Source organism: Rhinolophus hipposideros (genome assembly GCF_964194185.1).
Source record: "Rhinolophus hipposideros genome assembly, chromosome: 8".
Classification (NCBI taxonomy): Eukaryota; Metazoa; Chordata; class Mammalia; order Chiroptera; family Rhinolophidae; genus Rhinolophus; species Rhinolophus hipposideros.
The window spans coordinates 63,962,621-63,988,892 of NC_138054.1; the positions used below are offsets into that span (position 1 = coordinate 63,962,621).

The window sequence follows — 26,272 nt, forward strand, 5'->3', positions numbered from 1 at the left end:
CTGGGTTCTGGGTGAGAGTTTATTCATTTCTCTTCTGTGAGACTTTGCTTTCATTTCTTTCACTGTGTATCGTGCTACAGTGAACATCCTGCACCACTTTCCTTGTTTTCTTGTTGTGAATTTAGACCCTGGAAGTAATGTGTGGGTTGTTAGGTATGTGCATTTCCAGTTTTACTAGCTATTGGCAATTGCTCTCCAAGGTAGTCAGACGAGTCTACTTTCCCACCATTAGTATGAATTAGAGTTCTGGTTCTCCCTGTCCTCGCTAACGATTGGAGTTCTCAGACTTCCTCATATTAATTTTCATTAATACACCTATGATGGGTATGAAATGATACCTAATTGTTGGCTTAATTTTGTATTTCCTTAAGTTCTTGTGAATTGAAGGATTTTTTTGCTAGGTATATTGGCCATTTTCCTTTTCAGTGAATTTCCTGTATATATCCTTTTCCCATTTTTTTGGTTGGGTCATTTGTCTTTTTCTTACTAATTTGTATGTACTCTATATATTCTGTATACTAATCCCTTGCCAGTTATATATGTTACAGTTTTTTCCCCCAGTCTGTCACCCCTCTTTTCTCTGTTTATAGTATATTGTCATACAGAAGTTTTAACTTATTTTGTGGTTAATTAAACCAATCTTTTCCTTTATGGTTTGTGCTTCTATTTTAATTTTTTAATCTTTAAAGTATCATTTATTAAAACCTTACTAAAATATTAAAGAAATTTTAAAATGAAAAAATTTCACACATAATTCTACTGCCCCTGTACCTATTTCCCTCATTTTCATTTCTCTACTTCCCTTCTGGTTTCTATCGACCCACATATCTACACTGTGATTACAACGTACAGTTCTATATAGTATATTGAAAACAAAACCATTTTCTCCTTTTTCCACGCTTTACATTTTTGCACAAACATGTTGCCATATCTTTATGTTACCTGAGTGATTACCAATTTAAATGAGCCCATATAATTCTCTAAGTGTTCTGTGGTTGGAAATTTAGGTTGTTTCCAGTTCTGTGTTTGTTACAAGCAGTGCTCCTATAAAGGTTATTTTTACTCAGTACATCTGCAGGGTGGCTCCCTGGGTGGAAGACGGCACTCGGGTATCACATTTCCAGATTGGTCTCCAGGTCCGTGCACACACGGTAAATCTGTGAATCCCCTTCCCCACAACTGTAGTTTTGTCATGTCGAGTTCTGGAGGCTGGATGTCCCAGCGGTGTCGACAGGGCTGCTTCCTCCTGAGGTGTAGACAGCGTCTGCTCCGTGTCCTCACACGTCATCCCTCTGTGCTCCTTGGTGCTTTTTGTGTCTTACTAAAAATGACAGACTCCTGCCTAGAATTTTGCTTTTCATATTTGGATCTTTAAACCAGTATTTATATTTGTATATGATATGAAATATATGCTAATTTTATCTTTTTATCCAAATGAATATTCGTAGTTGGTTATCCCACCATTATTTATTGAATAATTTCTTTTCTTCCCTGATTTATGCTAAACTCCACATATACGTGGGTCTAATTTTAAGCTTTCCATTATTCTATTCCACTGGTCTAGTTGTCTCTTCCTTCACCAGCACCCTATTGTTTTAATTACCGTAGCTTTATAGAAATTCTGTCTAATAGAATGACTCCCCTCTACCTCACCTTATTATTGTTTTTCTTTCAAGTTGCCTTGGCTGTTCTTTACCTTTGACATGTGAATTTTAGTATCAGCCATGAAAAAATCTTTCTTGGTATTTGATTGGAATGACAGTGATTCTCAGACAAATCCAGGAGAGTTGGCATTTTATAATTTTCTGTTCTTTGACCATAACATAGCTCTCTTTATTAAGGCTATTTTTATGTCTTAAAGTAAAGTTTAATAATTTTCTGTAAAAATGTCTTACACGTCTTGTGTTGAATTTATTAAAAATCTAGCTTTGTTGTTATTGCAAATAGTAGTTTTTTAAAGGTCCACACATTGTGTTTGATTATGTCTTTTTAGTCTCTTTTACTCTAGAACACTCTCCCAGCCATCCACTTTTTTTTTCCTTATGGCATTGACTTATCTAAGAAAACAGGTTATTTGTCCTATAGAATCTCCCACATATGTCTGATTGCTTTCTACTGATGTCATTGAACTTGTTTCTCTTTCCCAATGTTTTCTTGTAAACTGGAATTTGGATCCAAATGTTGATTAGATTCGGTTTCAACTTTTTCGGCAATAATATTTCATATGTATACATATTGCATTGTTTCCAGATCTGAAATCAGACATTTCTTTAAAAAGCTCTGATTTTCCTATGTACAGCTTTTTACATGTCAATCACCTCAGTAAAGTAGTTTTTTAAAAAAGACTCTGGGTTGTTTTGTGTGTGTGTGAAGTATGATATTTATAGACTACAGTCTGGGCTGTAGGAGAAATAGAACCTTTACATTTTAATGTAATTGATTTTTCAGTCTTTTCCTTTATGGTTTGTGATTTCTGTGCCTTGCTTTAGAAATTCTTCCCTATTCTGAGGTCTTAAAGATATTTTCTTATAATATCTTCTGAAAGTTTTAGTTTTGCTTTTCACATTTCAGGCTGTCCTTCCCTTAGAATCTCTCCCATTTATTTTAGTGTTTTAAAATAGATCTCAATAAAGTTTTATAATTTTCTTCATAAAAATCTTATTTATCTTTTGTTAGATTTATTCCTAGACTGTGTTTTCATGCTCTCTCTTTTTATTAGTATATATATTGTATATGTAAATAATGTCTATAACTTAACGAATCAAATAGTTCTACAAGAGATGAGGGACAAGGGTCTCCTGTACTATCCTTCCTCTTTCATGATTTCTACTCTTCCAAGGCAACTGCTTTCAACTTTTGTTTTCTTCTGATAATGTCCTCAATATTTCTAAGTAACATATTTATACCACTATTTTTTTTGATTTCTTAGTTTTAAACAATATCTATTGAATTTCTGCCATGGAGGATAAGGATTTGACTCACTCACCATCCCACTTGCCCCCTCATTTATATATGCAAACTCCCCTTTTCCTAATCTCCCAAATATAATTACAGCATAAATTTTTATTAAACCAATTATGAGGGATTATTTATAGTTGAACCATGTAGTATACTAGTATTATACTTCCTTTTTTAAAATTCAACTTTATTGAGTTATAACTTATATGCAATAAAATATACCCATTTTATTTTTTTGTTAATGTTTAAATGGATACTAATTTTATTTATTATTATTATTATTTTAGTTTCAGGTATACAAAACAATGTAATAGTTAGACATTTACACCTCTCAAAAAGTGATAACACCCCAATCTATTACCCTTCTAACATTGATATAGCTGTTACAGTTCTACTGACTGTATTCCCTAATGTTGTACTCCACATACCTGTGTGTGTGTGTGTGTGTGTGTGTGTGTGTATGTGTATATACATGTATATACCGTGTTTCTCCGAAAATAAGACCTAGCCAGACAATCAGCGCATCTTTTGGAGCAAAAATTAGCATAAGACCCTGTCTTATATTATAGTAAAATAAGACCGGATCTTATGTTAATTTTTGCTCCAAAAGAAGCATTAGAGCTAATTGTCCAGCTCGGTCTTATTTTTGAGGAAACAGTGTATATATACACACACACACACACACACACATATATGTACATATATACTTAATTATAGGTGACTAGGTGACATTCAATATTATTCAACTTCAGCTTCAGGTGTATACCACAATGTGGTCAGGCATCTACACAGTCTATGAAGTGGTCTCCCTAATAAGTCCAGTGCCCATCTGCCACCCTGTATAATCTTTACAAAATTATTGATTCTTCAAACTGTATTTCATATCCCTATGATTATACTGTGACTACTACTTTGTACTTTCTAATCCCTTCAACTTCTTACCCACCCTCCTGTCTAGCAACCATCAGGGTTTTTTTCCCCCTATATCTCTGAGTCTATTTCTGTTTTGTTTGTTCATTTATTCTGTTCTTTAGATTCCACATATAAGTGAGATCATATGGTATTTGTCTTTCTCCATCTGACTTATTTCACTTAGCATAATATTCTCTAGGTCCACCCATGTTGTTGCAAGTGATAGGATTTCATTCTCCTTTATGGCTGAGTAATGCTCCATTGTATAACCGTATCATAGTTTCTTTATCCAGGCGTTTATGGGTGGGCATTTCAGTTGTTTGCATACCTTGGCTATTGTGCACAGCACTGCAATAAACAGGGGTGCATATGTTTCTTCGAATTTGTTTTGGATTTCTTTGGATAGATACCCAGGAGTGGAATTCCTGGGTCATAAGATAGTTCCATTTTCAATTTTTTTTGATATGAAGGTTCCTTTTATACTGTTTTTTATAGTGGCTGCACTAATCTGCAATCCCACCAACAGTGCATGAGGGTTCCCTTTTCTCCACATCCTCGCCAGCACCTGTTGTTTATTGATTTATTAATGATAGCCATTCTGACAGGAGTGAGGTGGTATCTCATTGTGGTTTTTATTTGTATTTCTGTAATGATAAATGACGTGGAGAAAATGCACCCATTTTAAATGTGCAGTTTCTTAAATTTTGTTTAATCAGGTTTATTGAGCTGTAAGTTACAGACAGTAAAATTCACCCTTTTTAGTGCACTGAGTTTTGACAAATGAATTGTTGTGGTATAACTACCACCTCAGTTAACATACAGAATAGTTTCATCATCCCCTACAAGTTCCTACTTCCCTTTTTATATGATGTGTTTTTCTTAGAGTTATTCATTGCCTGGCTTTTAAAGTTGCTTACTTTTCTGTGTTTCTGTCACTAATTCATCCTCAGACTTTCTGAAAGGAACATAATGTATCAATATGTTTAAACACATCAGGTATTCTATCAGTTACTTATTTTCTCCTCTGAGAAAACCCTCCTAGGAGCCATCCATTCTCTCTTCGAATTTCTCTACTGGTTGCTCTCTTGACTGCTGCAGAGCTGTCATTGTGTGACTTCTCTTCACTATCATTCTGGGAATTCCCTTCTCTCTCCTAGTTGTATGCCCAGGTTCCTAGATCCCGGTGTTTTGCTCTTTTTTAGTTTACTCCCTCATTTCAAAGCAACCCAACCCTTACTGGCTTCTTAAAGAAAGAACACAGAGGTAACTTTTGAGAACTTGAATATTTGGAAATGTTTTATTTCATCCTTTTCTTGAACAATAACTTATCTTTGTATGGAATTCTAGATTAGAAATAGTATTCTCTTAGAATTTTTTGTCCCAAGCTCAGAGACATTAGCATCTCCTTGATGACTCCCTGTGCGGTAGGTAGATTTTTTTTCCTCTAAAGTTTACCCTTCACTGAGGTCCCATTTATTTATGTAGCATCTCAGTTCAAATTCCCTGCTTCATACTAGCTTCAAGCCACATCTTTTGGTCCAATGTAGGCTTTAAAAACCCCAATTAGGGTAGGCAAGGTTTCAGCTCAGTTTTCACTTCCTCTTCAGTTCTGGCTCTTGGTATTTTCCCATTCTTTCTTTTAAGTGCAAATATACAAGTATTTGCAATAATTTTTAATGTCTTATGCAAAATTTTTAGGTGTTTGTAACAAAATTTTTGGGTTCTTAGTCCACCAGTTTTCCAATACCAGAGGCCTACATGGTAGACACTTAATGTACATTATTTCATTTAATCCTCCAACTACACTCTGAGATAGATACTATCTTTGCATTTTACACATGAGAAGGGTAGAGCTCAGAGAGTTTGAGTAGTTGGCCTGAAGTTCAGGTGGAACTTATGCATTAGATGCGAAGTCCCAGTAAATGCATTGAGTAGTCGAAGGATTAGTAGGATAGTGTCTGCTAGGTACAGCCAGATGGCACATGTCTCAGTGGAAACTGTATTTTTATTTGAGAGTGCAATAGTGGAGTGGATTAGGGGCATGGTAAAGAAGAGTTAGAAGAATACTAAGCGCCCTCTAGAGGAGTGTCAGAAAACCCGGCTTGGCTCTGCTTATTGAAAAAGGACTGCTTCATGAATGTCACTTTCTATAATAATCGAATCTTGTAGGAAGAATTGGAATTTGTGATGGTGGAGTGATGTGTAGGGATAAATATTCCTAGTGAGAAAAAGGTAGAAAAGAATAATAGCATTGATAGATCCTGTACTATCTATCAGCTGAAGAATTACTACAAAGCTGAGATAATGAGGGGATATTTTTAGCACAAAATTATGTCATCTCAAGGTCGCAGTCAGTATAAGCGTATGCCTTTAAATTTTTTATCCAGAGCGGCCTGTTAGCTCAGTTGGTTAAAGTGCAGTGCTCTTAACAACAAGGTTGCCAGTTCGATCATCCCTGCATGGGCCACTGTGAGCTGCGCCCTCCACAACTAGATTGAACAACTACTTGACTTGGAGTTGATGGATCCTGGAAAAACACACTTAAAATAAATAAAAGTTTTAAAAAAAACTTTTATCCAGATCTATATTTCTTTGAGATATACTAAAAAAGAAAACATATCAATTAAATAACTTCACTGGTAGTCTTTTTTCTGTCTGGTTGGCAGCCTGAATTATATACATTTAAGGTGTAATTTGATCTTTTTTTAGAAGTTGAACAATTTGGGGGAGAACAGAAAGGCTGATGAAAAATGCTTTGAAAAGTATCAAAGACCTTCTTTGCAATAATAGCTGATTATTCACACAAGATCTCTATCTGTAGCCAGTTGAGCACTTCTGAGGATACTTAAATTTGCAAAAGCTTTATAAATGATTACATTGAGAAATTAATTTACTTCAGAACATTAGTTTCTGTTCTTAGAGACTACCCTAAAGTAGGGAGTTAATTTATTAGTTGATTATGAGGATATAAATTTTATTTTCCTTGGAGTTACCGGAATGTTTGCTCTGAAGATCGCAAGGGAAGTCTTTCATATTTACTGTGTGTGTCTGGCCTTGTGGATTTCTAATCCTCACAGCTATCTTGAAAGGTAGATTTTGCAGTTGAGAAACCTGATATTCGGAGAGTTTAAATAACTTGCCCAAAATCCCATACTTGGTTAGGTGTTGTGCCACAGCTAGGACTCAGCCCTGGATTATGAGATGCATTTGTGCATCTCAAATTCCCACGCTTTTTTCACTCTATCATGTTGCCTCCAAAAAACAAGCATCAGTAGTCTTTGTAATCTACTCTAATTCTAGACCCTTTGCTTTAGAACAGGTATAGTTGGTCTGATATTTGGAAATTGCTTTTTATTCTCTTTGTGAGTCTGTGGGGTTCATATATGTAGAATTTTTTGTTTACATTAAATAGTTGTATGTATTAATATAAATTAGAACTTTTTAAAAGTATTCAATTCTATAGTTCTTAATAAATGTAGAACTCTTAATCAAATATTTTGTGTGAAACATTTAAAAGTTTTCAAATTTCTTAACAAGACTCAACTATGTACTAGTACCCTTGTCTTGCAAGTGTGCAGCTGTTGCTTGCTGATCTCTTTCTCTAAGTGGAAGAAGATCCAGTATTGTAGAGAGACTTTCTTTCCTGTCTCGAGCCGTATGAGCAGGAAGCCTGGCTCTTCTTGGGCAAGAAGGATGCAGTTTGTGATCAGCACATAAAACAAAGATATCTGACTCCTTGGACATTGAGCCTGACCCACATTTGATGCTCCTGTGATTATCTGAGGTAATCAGCCATTGGTACCATTTTTGTGCCTTAGAAACAATGTGATTGTTCCTTAGGTAAGTATTTTGAGAATAGGTTTGTGAGGAATATTTAAGAGCGCCCTCCACAGCTAAGAAAAAGTCCTAGAAGTACACACTGTTCCCCAATAAAGTCCTGTTCCCCTTCCCCAATAAAATCTTAAAAAAAAAAAAAAAAAAAAAAAAGAGGCCTCAGCAGATTAAGTTTATAAGAGTTCTGTGGTCTGTATTTAAAGAACTTATCTTATATTGCAGGTCTCGTGACTTCTCTTAATTTAGAGATTACAGGGCTGATAATTTTCTATTTAATCTAGTCAGGAATCTTTCTTTGGCCTCAGGCAAGCTTCATTTATCCTTTCCCTCAGTTTCACAACCAAGAAAATGGGGATAATGATACCAACACACTAGAGGTTTAGTTATTTCAGTCCTTTGATGTAGAAAAAGGACTATTGTTGACTGTCTTATAAAACAGCTGACGTGCTACAACAGAGAATAAACTATGCCGATGAAATCCCCATCCTAGAGACAGCTTATTAGAAAGATTGAACATACATGCTATTTCTAGATGTTCAAAAAGCTAAGTGCAAGTTATTTTCAGTTGAGTGTTTGATGTCTTTATCTGCGTTCTTTTCTGGATCCTTTCATTTTGCCCAAGGACTTGTTTTTGGCAGATCTCTATCTGCTTGAAAAGAATGAGTACAATTTGGTCAGGGGAAGATCTGAGAACTTGGTTCCAACATGCTTGAGAACTTTTTGAAGTGGCAGCTTTTCTTCTTATGACTGCTTTGGTGGGCTGTGGTTGCCTAGGAGGGCCTCAGTATATCCTGAATGTTGCTTTCTTTGAGTCTGCTGGTGGCATAGTGAAAAGCCCAGCAGTTATGGCAGAATCCAGTTAACAAGTTGAATGGGGGAATTTTTTTAGCATCCTCCCACCCCAGGAAATCTCAGTGGAGCTTTTCTCTTGACTGTACTAACCAAGTATACGAGTATGTATCTACAACCTTGAAGTGTTTTCATCTTACCCTCTCACAGACTGCAACTTGTTAGAACTCTGGTCTGTGGGATGGGATTTCGGCAGCCCTATACTGCATTTGGTAGCCAGAAAACTTGTAAGCTCTGTGTGAGCCTGATTCTTTTGGGTCACTTTCCTTCTTCTATAGGGACACTTTTATGGAATGTTGGCTGTAGGGTAGGAGGGAAATGTGATAGGTAGGAATTAGAGTAGAAAGCCCAGGCTGTCATCACAAACTATCTTTGAGTGACAAGTAACCCACATGGCTTAGATTTGGGGGAACTCGGTAGGGACCCCTAAGGTGTAGCCACTGAAGCAGAAAGAAAAATCAGGAAATTAAAGTGTCATGGAAACTGAATGAGGAGAGCGAATCAAGAAGGAAAGAGTAATGAGTTGTGCCAATTACTACTGAGAAGTTGAATAAGATGAGAACTAAGAATTTATCATTGGATTTGGCAAGATAGGTTCATTCATGATTTAAACCGTTGATGGAGTGATAAGGACAAAAACCATAGAAAGAAGGGGAGAGTGGTAAGAAAATGGAGACAGTGAGACAGCTGTTATAAGACATTTTGATCTGCAGGGAGAAGAAAAATAGGACAATGAAATATTTCATACCTACAAAAGAATATATGTGATATAAATATATATTGTCAGCTTATAAAAATAAGGTATCCTTTTTTTAACATGGGCTATATTTTAGCATATGGTAATGCTGACAGGAATGATCTAAAAGAGGAGGAAATTAGTGATAGGGAAAAGAAAGCATTCAATTATTCAATTCAACAACCATATTTTACTACCTATTACAATGTGACTGTGTTGGGTAGTTGTGATGAACAGTGAGTAAAACCAAGTCCCTTCCCTTAAGGAGTGTATTGAGTACAGAGAATATGATCCAATGTACAAGTGGATAGGTTTGCCTTAGATTACAATACGGATAGTTAATCCATTTTACAGGCTGAATATGTAACATAATGTATGTATGTTTAATTTTGTGTTACAAAGATGTTTGCTGCTTCTGATTGCTTCTATTTACTCATTGAAATAAGAAGTGAAGCCACAGCTAAGAGTGAGGAAGGGAGAAGGGCATTGAAATTTTAAGGAAGGATGCAAAAGTAGGAAATTACCTCAGGGAATGTGAGAGTGAATCGACTATGGAAATGTATTACTGGACAGTGCTAAGAATCCTTTTGAGATTTGAATTATCTATTTCAAATGAGACTAGCCAATACTATTAGGAGTTTTTTGCATTTATGTTTAGCTTCTTGGATTCAGGTGTAAAGTAGGCAGACAGTTGGGATTTAACCAACACTGGAGCTTTTCCAGATGAGTACAAAGGATGAAAGAGAGTGGCAGGGTGGGCCAAGGTGTAGTAAGGGAGTAATGATAGTGATGGCCCACACCATACACCGTGTAAATGAGGTCACCAGCAGAATGAGGTTGTGAAAAATCATTGTAGTAAGAGAATTGAGAATCCTGTTAGAATCAGAATTGCTAGAATCAGAGTACCAGAATGATTGGAAAAACAGGAGAAGGTAATGGTCAGAGAATAGGATGTAAGCTCCACGAAGACAGGTATTTTTGTCTATTTTGTCCACTGCTGTATCTCTAGCACCTAAATAGTGTATGGTCGTGTTAAGGGTTCAATAGATGTGTGCTGCATGAATTAGTATGATATTTTAAAATGAGATTTTGGAGGTGGTGCAGTTATTGGTTATGCCAAGGAATAGGGTATGCCAGAGTGGTTAAGTGACTAAGATAAGGTGGAGAAAAACTGATCAAAACTGAGACGGTCAAGGAAACTTAACAATAAGGATGTTGAAGTCAGTGAAGTAATAAAAGAAGGAGCAAGAAAGAGGGAGATAATTCTAAAGTCTTTTTCAAAATATCTTATGCATACCAAAGTTATGAGTGCATATCAATTAAATAGTTAAGAGTTTGTTCCTAAAAATATTAGTCCCCTACCCCATCTCCTCATAGATTTCGCCATAAAGGTAGTCATAGTCTCTTCTTTCAGCTAATTTCTTCTATGTCTCTAAATAGCATGCTTAAATTGTTACTTTTTGAATTTTCTATTTTAGACACTACCTATTGATTCCCTACTATGAAAGATGAGGATTTTGCTCCCCCTATATAATCATATTGTAATTTTGGAATTATTTAGTGTTTATTTGACTATGTAGTTTGACCATGTAAACTGTTGAGCAATGTGATCGACTACAGTTTTTTATCCTTTCTCATACCATTTTTTTCCCTGCAAAGTAATAATCAGCTTGTCTTTTCGTGTGCTTAGTTTTCTATGAATTTATTAATTCAACCCCAACCTTTTTGCTAGTTATATAATCTCCTCTCAAAACATTTGAACTCATTAGGTATTCTATCAATTTCATCTTCCTGAAGTCTCTCCCAGAGCTTCTGATGTACTTCGGTCAGTCTGTAGTGATTGCCTTCCATGCCTGGTACACAGCTGTCATTTTGTCATCTCCCTTAACTTTTTTTGGGGGGGTAGGGGAACAGGACTTTATTGGGGAACAGTGTGTACTTCCAGGCCTTTTTTTCCAAGTCAAGTTGTCGTCCTTTCAATCTTAGTTGTGGAGGGTGCCGTTCAGCTTCAAGTTGTTGTCCTTTTAGTCTTAGTTGTGGAGGGCGCAGCTCAGCTCCAGGTCCAGTTGCCGTTTCTAGTTTCAGGGGGCACAGCCCACCATCCCTTGTGGGAGTCGAGGAATTGAACCGGCAACCTTGTGGTTGAGAGGACGCACTACAGCCAACTGAGCCATCTGGGAGCTCAGTGGCAGCTCAGCTCAAGGTGCCACGTTCAATCTTAGTTGCAGGGGGCGCTGCCCACCATCCCTTGTGGGACTCAAGGAATTGAACTGGCAACCTTGTGGTTGAGAGGATGTGCTCCAACCAACTGAGCCATCAGGGAGGCAGCTCAGCTCAAGGTGCCACGTTCAATCTTAGTTGCAGGGGGCGGAGCCCACCATCCCTTGCAGGACTCGAGGAATCGAACTGGCAACCTTGTGGTTGAGAGCCCACTGGCCCATGTGAGTATCGAACCGGCAGCCTTTGGAGTTAGGAGCATGGAGCTCTAACCGCCTGAGCCACCGGGTCGGCCCCTCCCTTAACTTTTATGAGGATTCATTTTGCCTCTTTTCTCTAGTTTGATGTCCTGTTTCCTAGAATCCACATTTTCCCTTTTTTTGGTTTATTCCCCTTGTTTTTATGGAAAACACACTAAAGCTTCCTGACAAAATTTATATGGGCGCTAAATTTTTTGAGACCTTGCATACCTGAAAAAATCTCTTTATTCTATCTACAGACTTGGTGGATAGTTTGACTAAGTACAGAATTCTCAGCTGGAAATCTGATCCCTAAGAATTTTGAAGGCATTGCTCCATTGTAGCTTCCAGTGTTACTGAGAAGTCCTAAGCTTTTGTAATTACCAATTTTTTTAATGTGACCAACTTTTTCTTGGAAATTTGTAGTATCTTCTCCTTGTCCCAAGTGTTCTGAAATTTCATAATGATGTGCTTTCATGTGAATCTGTTTTATCCACTCAATGAACTATTTCAGTTTGGACATTCATGTCCTTCAGTTTAGGGAAATTTTAAAAAATCATTTTATTGATGATTCTTCTTACCTGTTCTTTTTTTCTGGGAACTTATTCAAATAATGGATTTCTTAGACTGGTCCTCTAATTTTCTTATATTTTTCTCTCACATTTTTCACTTCTTTATTTTTTTTGCTCAAATTTTGTATGTGGATGTGGCATGGCGACTCTAAGTTTCACTGTAGAGTGATGTGATGTGGTTGGGCTCTTTTTTGGCAAATCTCTTATATCTGCATCTTTAGGTTTTTTTCTCTTGGATTACTCAGATTTCCCAGAGGAAACGATTAAATTATCCTGCCTGAAAGGTAAGGACCTGGCTGCTGACATTCTAGGAAATGAATAGGGGTCAGAGTCAGGAGGTGTCTCAGATTCCTGGAAGCCCCCCTTTTTCAGTAAAGTGCAGCCCCGCTCACATTCCCAACTGTGATTTTGCTTCCCCAGTCTAGATATCCTCTATTTCGCTCTCTTCAACCCTCTGGCAGGGTAGGACCTGTGCAGTAGTTGGGTGGAAAAGAGAGATCTTGCAACCAGCCTTCTTTATTTTTAGCTCTTCCCTCCCCTGCTTTCTATCCATATCAGTTTCTGAGCCTTTTGGAGAATCTAGAACTTGAGTTGGTTCTCAGTTTTACTATGACCAACTTAGGAGTCATTGTTTCAATGTTGTTTCCTCTCCCATTGTTCCTATTGTTGTGGGTTTATGTCCATTTTAAAAACGCATTTACTGTTATTTAAGTGATGTTTTGAGAATGGGTAATATAGTTGCGCATCTTTAATCTGTCTTTACTTAAAACTTTTACAATCTCTAAAGGAGAAGGGCTGACAGGGAGTTTACTAGCTGACTGCAACAAGGAAGAGTAGGTGATTTTGTCTGTTGTCATGCTCTTCAAATGAGCTGAGATCATGGAGCGAGAGAAATGGCCTGTAAATAATAATAAGGAGAAGGAAGGAGTTCACCTACTCCACCTCTGGGCCCTTTAGTTGGAGAACAGTAGGAAGGACAGAGAAAATGTCCTAAACAGTTTCTTGGATGCTGTTAAAATCGAGTGATAGACTCTTAGGACCTTAGAATTAGAAAAGATTTATAAAGACATCTAACCTAATCTTTTACCTTCTACAAAAATCTGTTCTTGAGTATCCCCCATGAAGCTTATGCTAAACTGTGTTTGAAAACCTCCAGTGGGGAGTTCTCATGAGGTTCTAGATATTAGAAAGCTTTCTGTAATGTTGTACTCATCAGTGCTACTCTTAAATTTCTACTTTTTGATCATATTCTGTCCTTGAGCAATCAAAACACATTTCGAGGTGTGATCAAACAATACGGTGAATGTTTAAATAAAAAAATTATTACAGTAAAAGACACATTGCCATTACTCCCCCTCAAAATACTCCCCCTTGCTTCGAACACACTTATCCCATCGTGCTTGCCACTTTCTGAAGCAGTTTTGGAAGTCCTCTTTCGTGAGTGTCTTTAGTTGTGCAGTCGTGGCTGCCTCAATGTCCGAATCGATTCAAAACGTTTACCTTACATAGTCATTTTGACTTTGGGGAAGAGCCAGAAGTCGCATGGTGCCAGACCCAGTGAAAAGGTGGATGGAAAACTGTAATGTTTTTATTTAAACACCTTCTCTCAACCATAGCTCATACCTGACTGACTACACCGAACAAGTTGAAACTTGTCACACACTGTTACTAAGGTTCGACGTGCCGCTTCCCATACTGAAGATCCTTGCCTTTCCATTGGATAACACTCGGCAGCAGCATTCACCTTATGTTTTGATCACACATTGCTTCTGGTATACGGCAATTTCTGTCAAATAAAAACATTACGGTGTGTCCTCATCCACCTTATTCACTGGATCTGGCACCGTGCAGCTTCTGGCTCTTCCCCAAAGTCAAAATGACCATGAAAAGTAAATATTTTGAATCGATTCAGGACATCGAGGCAGCCAGGACAGTGCAACTAAAGACACTCACAAAAAGGACTTCCAGAACTGCTTCAGAAAGTGGCAAGAACGATGGGATAAGTGTGTTCGAAGAGAGGAAGACTATTTTGAGTGGATTAATGGCTATGTGTCTTTCACTGTAACAATTTTTTTTATTTAAACATTCACTGTATTGTTTTATCATATCACGTATCTTCCTCTTCGTATGGCAGCCTTTCTTATTAGGTCTCCAAATTCTTCTCTGCTGTGTAAAGATTCCTCATTCACATGATTTTTCAGATCCTTCAGCATCTTTGTAACTTCCTCTGACTTCTCTGATTTGTCTTTTGTCTTTTCTCAAATGTGTTGTTCACACATGTGATTTGAACAGTACAAGTCACAGAGGTATTACATTCTATGATCTGGAAGGTATTATCACAAGAAATTTGTTAATTTCAATAAAAGCACTTTATATAATTTTCAAGTATCATATATGTTATTTTTAAATACAATCTTCTAGTTTTTCATCAACTATGATTTGATTTTAAATAGTAAGATGCCTGACCAAATTTAAATGTGACATGAGTACATTTAAAGAATGTTGTCTAGATTCATTTAACACCACCATTGTGTGTGTGTGTGTGTGTGTGTGTGTGTGTGTGTGTGTTTTGAAAGCCAATGTGATGGCAAAGGGGAAGATCACATACTCTTTCTGAGCCTGTTTTCTTGTCTATAAAATGGGTTTAACTATATTGATATTATGGAATTATGTGAAAATTAAATGAAATAAAATATGTGTAAGAGCTTTGTAAACAGTAAAATGCTGTCCACTTTTAAGTTAATTGTTTTTGCCATCAATTTAAAGATAGCATTAGCCTTAGAGAACCAGTTGATTTTGTTATAGCAGATACAGTATAACCCTTGGTTCCAAACTGGAATCTTTATGGATTGGAACCTTAGAAGTATGTGATTACTCAGGCTGTTGCTGTAAAGGTGTTCAGAGACACGTCCTTTAATGAATGAACTTGTATAGCAACAAGATGATTAGCTGGTTGTGAATGTTTGTGCCTCACTCCTCTGATTGCTGTAACTGAGAATTACCATATATGCCATACATGGACTATTATTTTTGAAGAAATTCAAGTTTAATTAAGTGTACTGAACATCAAAATTATATTTAACATGATTTAATTTTTCATGATGATGCCCAAAGTGGATGAGAAACTCAGGATTTTAAGGTCACCACCATTATTAATGCCACTGAACCCAGAGTATAGCTCTAGATAAAGAACTGAGAATAGCTTGATCTTTGTAATCATACAATTTTATGTCATAAGTGACTTCAGAGATAGTGCAGCCCTTTCATCTTATAGATGAGGAAACTGAAGCCCAAAGAGGAAGTAACTTATCCAAAGTCACATGTGGAATTAATAGAAAAAGAAAACATATCTAATCTTAGAAATTGCTTTTTTAGGGTGATAAAAACCCTGATTTTAGTTTAGTGTTTTTTTTAACTTGTTAGTTATCTTTTTCTCATGTTGTTATAAACTTCCTTTTGTCACAACCACTTAACTACCATGCATATCTGCTGATCTTCTCCCAAGTTTTCTGGTTTCCAAGTAAACTGGACAATATTTCCATGCCATACATACTTCAGGATTAAAGTAAAATCCAAGTTACAGACAGAAAATATATAATGTAATTTTAAGAGCATGTTTCATGGTCTTGAAATGGGACAATGATACTTTTGTCCTGTGGCATATTTGTGTCTGAAAAGAAAAAAGAATGAAATTATTTAATATAAATTTACAATAATAAATTATTTCAAAGTAAAGGTTTGATTTGAGAGAACAAAAAACCCTTGTTATTTCTCTTAATATCAGTGCATTTGGAAATTAAAATTCATTGCAGATATCTAAATCCTGGAAGAGAAGTGACTAGCATTTTTGTAGAGAACTCATTTAGCAGAGGTAGAAAGTAGCACATTCTCAGTTGCTTCTTAGCTTCACACAGGAAAGATGAGTAGAATTCCTCTATTTGTTCTTAACCTGAAGAGGAAAATCTCTTGTAGAAAAGTGAATGAACTATAAATATTAGAACTATAAATAATGAACCTCCATTTTAAAATTATAAATCTAGCCTGTCACTCTCCGGACATGCCCTCCAGGACAGGTACATCTGATTTCTTTCCTTCCAGACATCTCTGCCTTTTTCTTCTTTGGAGTCAGCAGGTTTGTTCCCTACCTCATTGCTTTAGGGAGCTACAAAATTACTTTTATGGCCCATGTCCTAATTCTGAATAGTCACCGTCTTTACAAAGGGGGCAGTTAGCTCTGTCAGAAAGTATGCTTATTTCTAAACACCTGAAATTGAGTGTTTTCATCTTTGAGTCAATTTAAACAAGGAGCAGGAGGTAACAGGAAGGGTGCTAACGTTTACTGATTCTCATTTGCCAGCACTATGTTGAACTCTGGAAATACAAAGATAAAAGAGCTCCTGGGGTGGCCGGATGGCTCAGTTGGTTAGAACGCAAGCTCTGAACAGCAAGGTTGCCGGTTCAATTCCCGCATGGGATGATGGGCTGCGCCCCCTGCAACTAAGATTGAAAACAGCGACTGGACTTGGAGCGGAGCTGCGCCCTCCACAACTAGATTAAAGGTCAACGACTTGGAGCTGATGGGCCCTGGAGAAACACACTGTTCCTCAATATTCCCCAATAAAATTTTTTTAAAAAAGATAAAAGGGCTCCTTATGAAGCTCAAAGTTTAGATAGAAAAGAAACCATGTAATCCAATTTAGTGATTTGAAGTTTGTAATGGATCAGAAAAGACTTGATCTATAGAGGAGATAATATATGGGCTCTGCCCTTTTAACTGTGGCAAAACCTGAATCTTGATGGATGAATGTGTAGTGGGGTTGGAAAAGAGAATAGGGAATCCATTCTTGTCAGTTTACTCTAGCAAGTTAACATTAGCTGTGTGGAGGGGGAATTGTGGGAGAGAAGGCTGAATTAGGAGCTACCTTGGTTGATTTAGGAAGGACAGTAGGAACCAAGCTTATTCTGAGTCACTTCTTGGAAGGTGGAGTCATATTTTGAAGACCCTTAATGTCATGCTAAAGAATTTGAATTCAGTCTTGTTAAGCAGTGATCTCCAAAATGATGTGTTCTCAGAGCCAGGGGGATGTGTGGGATGGAGTACCAGAGGAAAATATTAGAATCTTTGTTCTTTTAATTTTGTCTCTTCTTTTTAAAATGTCTATTTTTGTTTATGTTATAGCAAGAGCAGCTTTTATTATTTATAGTGATTTGTGTATTTTTTAATTAATGTTAAAAGTAAGTAGGAATAAGTGGGTAAGTATTGAATTTTTTTTTAATGTTTGGAGAACTCTATTTTAGACTGCCTTTTTTTTTAAAGAAAGATTTTATTGGGGAAGGGGAACAGGACTTCATTGGGGAACAGTGTGTACTTCCAGGACTTTTTTCCAAGACAAGTTGTTGTCCTTTCAATCTTAGTTGTGGTGGGTGCCGTTCAGCTTCAAGTTGTTGTCCTTTCAGTCTTAGCTGTGGAGGGCCCAGCTCAGCTCCAGGTCCAGTTGCTGTTGCTAGTTGCAGGGGGCGCAGCCCACCATCCCTTGTGGGAATCGAGGAATCAAACCAGCAACCTTGTGGTTGAGAGCCCACTGGCCCATGTGGGAATCGAACCGGCAGCCTTCAGAGTTAGGAGCACGGAGCTCCAACCATCTGAGCCACCGGGCCGGTCCTAGACTGTCTTTAAGCAGGGAAATGAAATAAGTAGAATTTAAGTATGGATTAGAATAGGGGAAAACTGGTGTGAGAAAGAGACCAGTTAAGAGACTGGGAAAATATTTTGAGGGCTGACCTAAGGCAGTGCAGTGGAGATAAAAGAGGAGGACTTGGGGACCAGTGAGATGTTGGGGAGGGGACTGGGCAGGAGAAGGGAAACATCAGTCCTAGAACATGGCCAGATTTCTGACTTCAGATCCTGGATGGTGGTGATGCACTGATGAAGCTAAGGATCACAGGAGGGATATTTAGCTCTCAGCCTAAGGATTACCACAGTTCTTACTTACAAACTGAGTTGGTAATTCCTTCCTGCACCTAATGCCCCAACCTCAGTACAAACAACATGCAGTTGGCCCTTTACTGTGCATTTTGGGGACTGCAGACTGGGACTCTTTTCCAAGCATTTTCAACCAAAATTGGGCATGGTGAGATCTCCATTGCAATTAGCCTTTGGAGTTTATTAAAGCACCAAATTAGTCTTGGGTATTGGATTGGGATTGGACCACATAGGAATTAGTAAATTGTGACCATTCATAGTCACACCAAGTAACTGAATTCATTAGTTCCATATGGGCAGGGGTGGAGTATGAGATGGTGATTGGATCATAGCCATTGTTTGTAGAAGTGCTGGGTGGGTAAAAGCGTGTTAGTTACCTTGCCCTGACAGTTTTTTTCCAGGGGAGTAAGTATATTTTTCTTTCCCCTTGCTGTAGGAAATTATTTGCCAGATTGTGTTATTTATAACAATCTGTCATGGAACAGCTGCCAGGAAAAGAAAAGAAGCTATTCCCAGTAGCCTTCCCCACCTCCCACCCCACCATTACCACCACACACAATACATCCGGTTTTCTGATTTAACTTTTGTTTTTTTCTTCTAGTTTTACTCAGTGGTTTGGCTTGATTGAAAATGTTCTTATAATGAGTGATTTCTGGGCTTTGCCATGGCTTTGGTAATTGGGTTTTCTGAGCTTAATTTGTTTGCTTTAGCTAAGATTAACTGACAACAGTTTGGGTTTTGAATTCCTGAGTATCTTAATTTCTCCCCAAACACTAAAGTGCTGTCTTCCACTTTGTATTGAAGACCTTGTATGTTTCCACTTTGTCAAATATACACATTTGTTATCCTTTAGAGCTATGCTTTTTGCCCTTGACATTGCCGTGGCTCCTCTAGGAAGCAGGCTTGGAATAAGGCATATACTGAGGACTGTTAGAATGGTGAGTAGGAAGGTCTGTGGGGATTCCAGTTGGCCTCTGCAGAAGAAGAGGTGTACTGTACTGCTGGTGTTAGAAAGGAAGTTGTCCTCCAAAACAAGGCAGCTGAGCATTGCTGTGTCCCAGAAACTTTCAAGTTAATTGTATTTTAGATATACTGTACAGTTGCTTTACAGTCCAAACAGTTATGTTTATGCTTGTGGTCACACATGATCAGAAATACTTCTGGCTCATAATAGTTTTTAAACTTTTCCTTTCTAGGCTCTAGTTAGTAGTAGAACATTTGTATTTCCAGAACGAGCTTTACATTTTTAGAATAAAAATCAAAACAAGAGTCATTTATTTTTTTCCTGTTATAGCTTTTATAAAAAGGTACAAAAAATAGGTAGTATTATGAAGATGTGAAGACGCTTTAGTTTTCCTTTTAGAATTTTGTTTCTTCTTCCAGGATTTCCAGCTTTGAAAGCAAACTACATTGATCAGATAGCAAAGGCTTTCCTTTGGAAGTGGTAGAGTTGCCAAGAGGATAGGAATGTGTTTGGTCTCAGTGAGTCTCTCGGGGTATATTCTCTGGGAACAGAGGCCAGAGTGGGCCTGACAGCACCTCCATCTGCATCCCATGCCCTGCCCTTTCAGACTGATGCTTTTCTTTTCACACCAAGAACAGATGGCAACCAGACATTGGGGGGGGAGGGGTTCTGTTCCTTGTGCTCCTTGGGGATTTTGCATTCAACTTAGCAGTCATCTAGAAGCAAAGAGAAAAATGAGGCTGTGGACTCTTCACAATTATGCAGGACTTCTTTGGCATTCACTATACTGGCAGATTTATTTTTTGCGGGTATTGAATGATAACAGCATTTATTTTCTAAGAGGAGGTGTCACCTCTTCAGAGGCAACTGCATTGGGGTCATTTTCTTCACCTTGGAGTATACTTAATAATTGAATTTATTGAAGAGCAGTCAGCTTGCAGAAATCAGTCATCCTATTAGAGAAATTTAGAAAAATAGAAAGGAGATTTTTTTTCCCCTTCAGCAAACTGTCATTTTCACTATAATGAAATAGGGCAACTTCTTTAGTGACATGTCTTTAGTAATGGCCCAGCTCCCTATCTTTTTAAGCATTGCTATAAGTAGTAGGATTCTGCAGACTATTTCTTCCTTAGCTTGCATGTATGTGAGCTGATTTGTTAATGTTTGGTGGTTCCTGCATGGAGAGTGTAGGGATTTTTTTCACGAAAAACACGTTTATAAGGAATTTTTTTTTTTTTAAGTGCAGAGTTAAAATCCGAAAGGAATTAAAAGAGAAACGGAAGGGTAGAAAAAAATCCAAATTTGAACTTCTCAACCTTGAGATAATGCCTTTAAAAGGAATTGTTTAGGCTATGCAAAATTAGTTATACATAGGAAAAGAAATGATGGTTCTGGTACAGATTCTATACTGATGGACCCAAACTTACAATGGTTTCACTCACGATTTTTTGACTTTTCAATGGTGCTAAAGCAATATGCATTCAGTAAAAACTGTACTTTGAATTTTGAATTTTGATCTTTTCTGGGCCAGCAATATGCAGTAAGATACTCATGAAGCTAAGCAGTGGCAGTGAGCCGCAGCTCCCAGGCAGGCACACAATCACAAGAGTAAACAACTGATACCCAGCAGTGTACTGTGTTGTCAGCACTTTTTAGATACTTTTTAGATGTGTTCCGAGCACATTTAAGGTAGGCTAGGCTAAATTATGCCGTACGGTAGGTTAGGTGTATTAAATGCACATTCAACTTACAATGTTTTCAACCTATAATGGGTTTATTAGGACATAACACCATTGTAAATCAGGAGCATCTGTATGCAGAATAAGAAATTTCAGGCAGTAAGACAAAGCATTCTGATGGTTGACCCTCACTTTCTGAGCGAACATGACCCTTTGCTGTAGTAGAATATGAGTTGAAATCATCCATTTTCCCACCCAAAGCAGGAATCTTGATTTCAAATTAAAATCTTAGAAAAATTAGAGCCACTTACAAAAATTTCCATGTATACAAATATTCACTTTATTCTTAAATCTGGTATAATTTAGTCCAATGTTTTTCAGACTTTTAAAGTCTCAGAACCTGTTTTCCAAACCAAAGCTTATACAGAAGCCTAGAAAATAAAATTAATAAAAGAGGAGCTACCTTGGTTGACCCAGGAAGGGCAGTAGGAACCAAACTTTTTCTGAGGCATCTCTGGGAAACTGTAGGTGTGCTATTGAGAAACATTGGTATAGTCGATTTAAATGACAATTTAAGGAATTTGTTTTCCAATTGATTATTTGTAGACTTTTGTTTACTGTATTAATGATAAAGCATAATGGCAGAATGTATCGTTAGAAATTTGTTTAAAACATATTGAGTAGCCCTTTTTAGCCACTCACATTTAATACAAGTATTTTCTAGTCCCAGAAAAATCACCAAAGTAAAGATATGTCAGTCATTAGAGACCAAGGCTAAGATCATCCACACCCTCATTTTCCCAATTACTATATACATATGTGAAAGTTGGACAGTAAAGAAGAATGATAGAAAAAGAAATTGATTCATTTGAAATATGGATTGGAGGAGAGCTCTAGGGATATCCTAGATTACCAGAAAGACAAAGTGGGCCGTAGAGCAAATTAACCCTGAAACATTGCTGTAAGCAAAAATGACAAAGCTGTCCTACTTTGGGTTCATTATGAGAAGGCAGGGTTCTTAGGAAAAGGTTGGGGAAAATAGAAGGCATCAGGAAAAGAGGAAGACTAAAATATGAGAGGGATGGACTCCATGAAAGAAGCTATGGGATGAGTCCACAGGAGCTGAGCAGGGCTGTTGAGAACAGGACATTGCGGACGTCACTCATTCATAGGGTCACCAGGAGTCTGAGCCAAAATAATGACACATAATATACACAGTCCAAGTTTCCTCTAAGTTCCAGAATGGGGTCTGGCTGAGCATCAAGTAAGTTCTCAATAAATGTTAGATAAATTAATCATTACAGGCGATAATCCAGTTTCTGCCTGAGCATTTCTAATGATGGGAAACTCATTAATTACCTTATAAAATTATTCTTTTTGACTAGCTTTGATTTGCAGAAATGAGTTAATATGGAAACCAAAAATACTTCTGTTCCTGTTTTACCTATTCATTCTTAACTTTGGTCTTGGGCTATTCAGGTAAAATTTGGTTCTTCCTTAAGACTGTCAAGTATTTGAAGAGTGCTATTATCTTTCTTTCTTTCTTAACCCCACCACCTTCCCTTGTCCTGCCCACTGTCATCCCCCCTCCTCCCCACCCACACACAATCTTTTTCCTACTAAACAACTTGCGTTCTTTCAGCTGTCATGGTTTCTACCTCTTTCACCATCTTGATCATCTTACTGACACTTTTTTGGTTTATCCAGGTTACTCTTAAAATATGATACTTCAATAAATTGGCAGTTACAAAATAGTCATGGAGGTATAAAGTACAGCATAGGGGAATATAGTCAATAATGTAATAACTATGTATGGTGTCAAGTGGTTACTGGACTTATCGGAGGGATCACTTCCTAAATTATATAAATGTCTAACCACTGTGCTGTACACTGAAACAATGTGCCTCAGGGAGCAGTAAGGCACACACAAAAGGGAGGGAGGTATTCCAGACCCTCCCCAGTACAGTTCAATTAGAACAACCCCATTTATTTTACTTATTTTTCTGCTTATAAAAAATGTTTTAAAACAGGTATTCGGTTTGTATATATTTCTGAGCCAGTATAATTTATGTGATGGTTTATGTGATCCATTGTCCTTTGTCATACTGACTTTCCCCTTCTTCATTTGACAGACAGATGTACTAGTCCTGAGCTGTGATCTGATAACAGATGTTGCCTTACATGAGGTTGTGGACCTGTTCAGAGCTCACGATGCATCACTTGCCATGTTAATGAGAAAAGGCCAAGACGGCTTAGAACCAGTTCCAGGTCAAAAGGGGAAAAAAAAAGCAGGTAAGGAGACTGAAGTTTGATTTATTTGTTTGTTGGGTTTTTATAATTATTATCATTCATGCTTTCTCTTAAGAAACATTTCTTGAAAACCAACTGCATTGCAGGTGCTGTGTTAGGGATTGATGACATAAAGTTTGATAACACACAGTACCTGACTTAAAGAGATTTATAACTATTGATTAGATTCTGTAGGTCCAGGAGTTTTTTGTATGCAGAGCACAGCACTCAAAACTGTTTGCTTTGTGTTTAAGGCTCAAATAATCGAATGCATGTAATCTAAGAAACAAAAAAATTAATTTAAAATCAAATTTTAAAAAGTATTTAAAGTTTGATTACAAATTTAATTAGATACCTTTAAGCAATTAAAATTACTATTACAAATGTAGTATGGTTGATTCTCTTGAATGGTTTAATCACCCTAAGTAAACAAGATAATCATTAACCATGCTTTGTCTTCTTAGGATTACAACATACTTATCTTTAATTTTCCTAAAATTCTAGTAGTAGGTTATTATTTTTTTACTCTTCAGAGAGATAGTAATCTTACCAGAGCTAAAAGAAAAGGAATAATACTCTAGTCCAGCCAAGATTATAGAATTTGGGTTATTGACCAGTTGTTGATTTTGGGTTAAGGCACCTTCCTGATTGCTTTTCCCAGAATATTTCAAACCTGAGCCATTGAATTTTTTGTATATTTAATTAATTTTACTAAATGTGACCAGATTGTGTGAGAAAAAAATATATTCCCACTAATATGTCAAACAAAGAGATGGAGAGCAAAGGCAGTTGCCACAAAATTGCTGTCAAAGAGAAAGTATAAAAGAACAATGCCAGGAACCTCAAAAAAAAAAAAAAAAAAAACCTGAGCCATTGATTCTGTAACTAGGCTACTTTTAATGACTGAACTTATGACCAAAATGCTTTGTAAAATCACACTTTTTATATAGGTTTTAGTTTTTCCCAGAATGATGTGTTTTTTTCCCTGGAGTTTTCCCCTGGAATGATGAGTTCTTTAGATTTTGCTAATCCAGCATTATGTAACGTATTGTCTTGTCATTAACATATATTGACATAGTCTGTTACAATTATTAGATGCTGTGTATGGCTTATTAGTATTATGCTATTAATAGAGTCACCTACAGCTTTCATTCCTAGGATTTGAGTAATCTAGTCTGTATTTTTAGCACTCTTCTTTGGGGCATTTGGTTAATTTATGATTTTGAATTATAGCATTGAAATTTCTTTTTAGTTGCTTTTATGTTCAATTGAATACTGGTGCAGATTAATTGGATCCTCTTTCTACCTTATTATGTATAATCCTCATATCAATCCTTTTGTTCTTCATATAGTTTCTACTTTTGCGAGATCTGGTTTGCTTATTCATAATTCCCAATTTCAGCCTTTTCAACTTACACAGGTACAAACAACTACTGGGGGTGCCAAAAAAAAGTATACACATGACTTGTATTCATCTTTTGTTATTGGTATATATTGAGTATTACAATATTAATACAGTTTTTCCTTTCTTAAAATGTGTATACTTTTGTCACCCTCTGTATATATCCAGACTTTATAAACAGATGTATATTTTATAAATATGAATATTTTTGTTTCTGTTTTTCATACTTCTCTACTTATATCAATTTAAAAAATCAAATACCCTATTATAGTTATACTTCTTGGTTTTAGAACTTTTTAGTATATTTCATGTTAGCTTTTGTCTCTTAAGTATCATTATAAATGTATAGCTTTTTACAGTTTTATTTTAAATTAACTATTATCTATCTACCCATCCATTTAAAAAATTTTGATGCTTAAATTGTCACAACGTGGCTAGTGGAAGTTCCTTTAAACTGACTCTTCTATCCTCTGAAAAAGTGTGATGTTTATTGGTAACTTGCTGTTTAGCTGGAGAGTGAGCGTGGAGGGCAGGGAAGCAGGAAATGGGAGTGGAAAGGATACAGGGATCAGACTAAAGAGTTTGAACTTTATCCCCAAAACAGTGGGAAGTTGTTGAGGGATTTTAAACAAGAGGCTGTCATAATTAGATTTGTGTTTTAGAAAGATTTTTCATTGTTAACTTGAAATTTTGAACTCCTTATTTTCTCTATTTTGTTATATTTGAAGGCTATAAGTTGCGCCTAAATACCCGAGTTTTGAATTCCTCCCATGGAATGCTGTGCATTTCAGTGATAAGCACTTTTTAAAACAATTCTAACCCTCTCAGACTGTATATTTGGTCTACCTCTTGGCTGCTGTTATGTGCCAGATCAGCCAACAGGCCCCTTTCCCAGATACTGTTTAATAGTCTGTATCCCCGAGATCCAAGTTTCCCAAATGGTGTTCTTATCTATAGGAGAATGGCTATGGTAGATGTTTTAGGAGCCATCTTTCTCACCCTTACCACTTCCTTCTCAGCAGGTTTGTAGGAGCTGTAGATACTGAGGAAGGCAGGATCAAATTCATATTTGGATTTTTTAGACTGTTTTTTTCCTGCTGCAGGCCTTTACACGTTTTCTGCCTGAAATGTTTTCCACCCCCTCTCTTTGCACAACACATGCACTCTAAATCCAGCTTAGCCTTCTCAGTTATTTTTCTGAGAGAGGCCTTCCTTGACCCTCTAACATGAAATTCTATCCCCTTGTTTGCTGCATATGGTACTCCTGGTCTCATATTTACTCTCTATTCTGTTCAACTGTAAGCTCCGTGAGAGCAGGGATCATATCTGTTTTGTTCATTCTATCCCTGGAACCTGCCCCAATAATGGCCCACAGGGAGCAGTGAGTAGCTATTATTGAATGGTTGGGCAACCTGCCTCTAAAGGCAGTTCTCTTACTGGCCCCCAGGAAAAAGAAAGTAGATTGAAGCCCTAGCAGTTTAAATCCTAAAACTGTAAGTCTGAGCTGATTCATGAGTGGGTGTTGTAGGAGTCTGAGTTTATAATGATTTTTCAGACTGACACTACATTGTCTGAATTTATGTTTAGAAATGTTCTCAAGATTTTTTAATAAATACCTACTGCTGCCGCATGGCTGTT

The 26,272-nt window shown here is 37.0% G+C and overlaps 1 protein-coding gene across 5 annotated transcripts in view; it reads left to right on the forward strand.

Moving 5' to 3' along the window:
- EIF2B3 (eukaryotic translation initiation factor 2B subunit gamma) overlaps positions 1 to 26,272 on the forward strand; it is a 107,549-nt gene that overhangs the window by 16,577 nt on the left and 64,700 nt on the right. For all 5 annotated transcript variants that reach the window (XM_081057476.1, XM_081057478.1, XM_081057479.1 and 2 more), the window contains one exon: positions 23,076 to 23,235. In XM_081057476.1, coding sequence (XP_080913602.1) covers positions 23,076 to 23,235 — 160 coding nt within the window. The remainder of the gene's footprint in view (positions 1 to 23,075; positions 23,236 to 26,272) is intronic.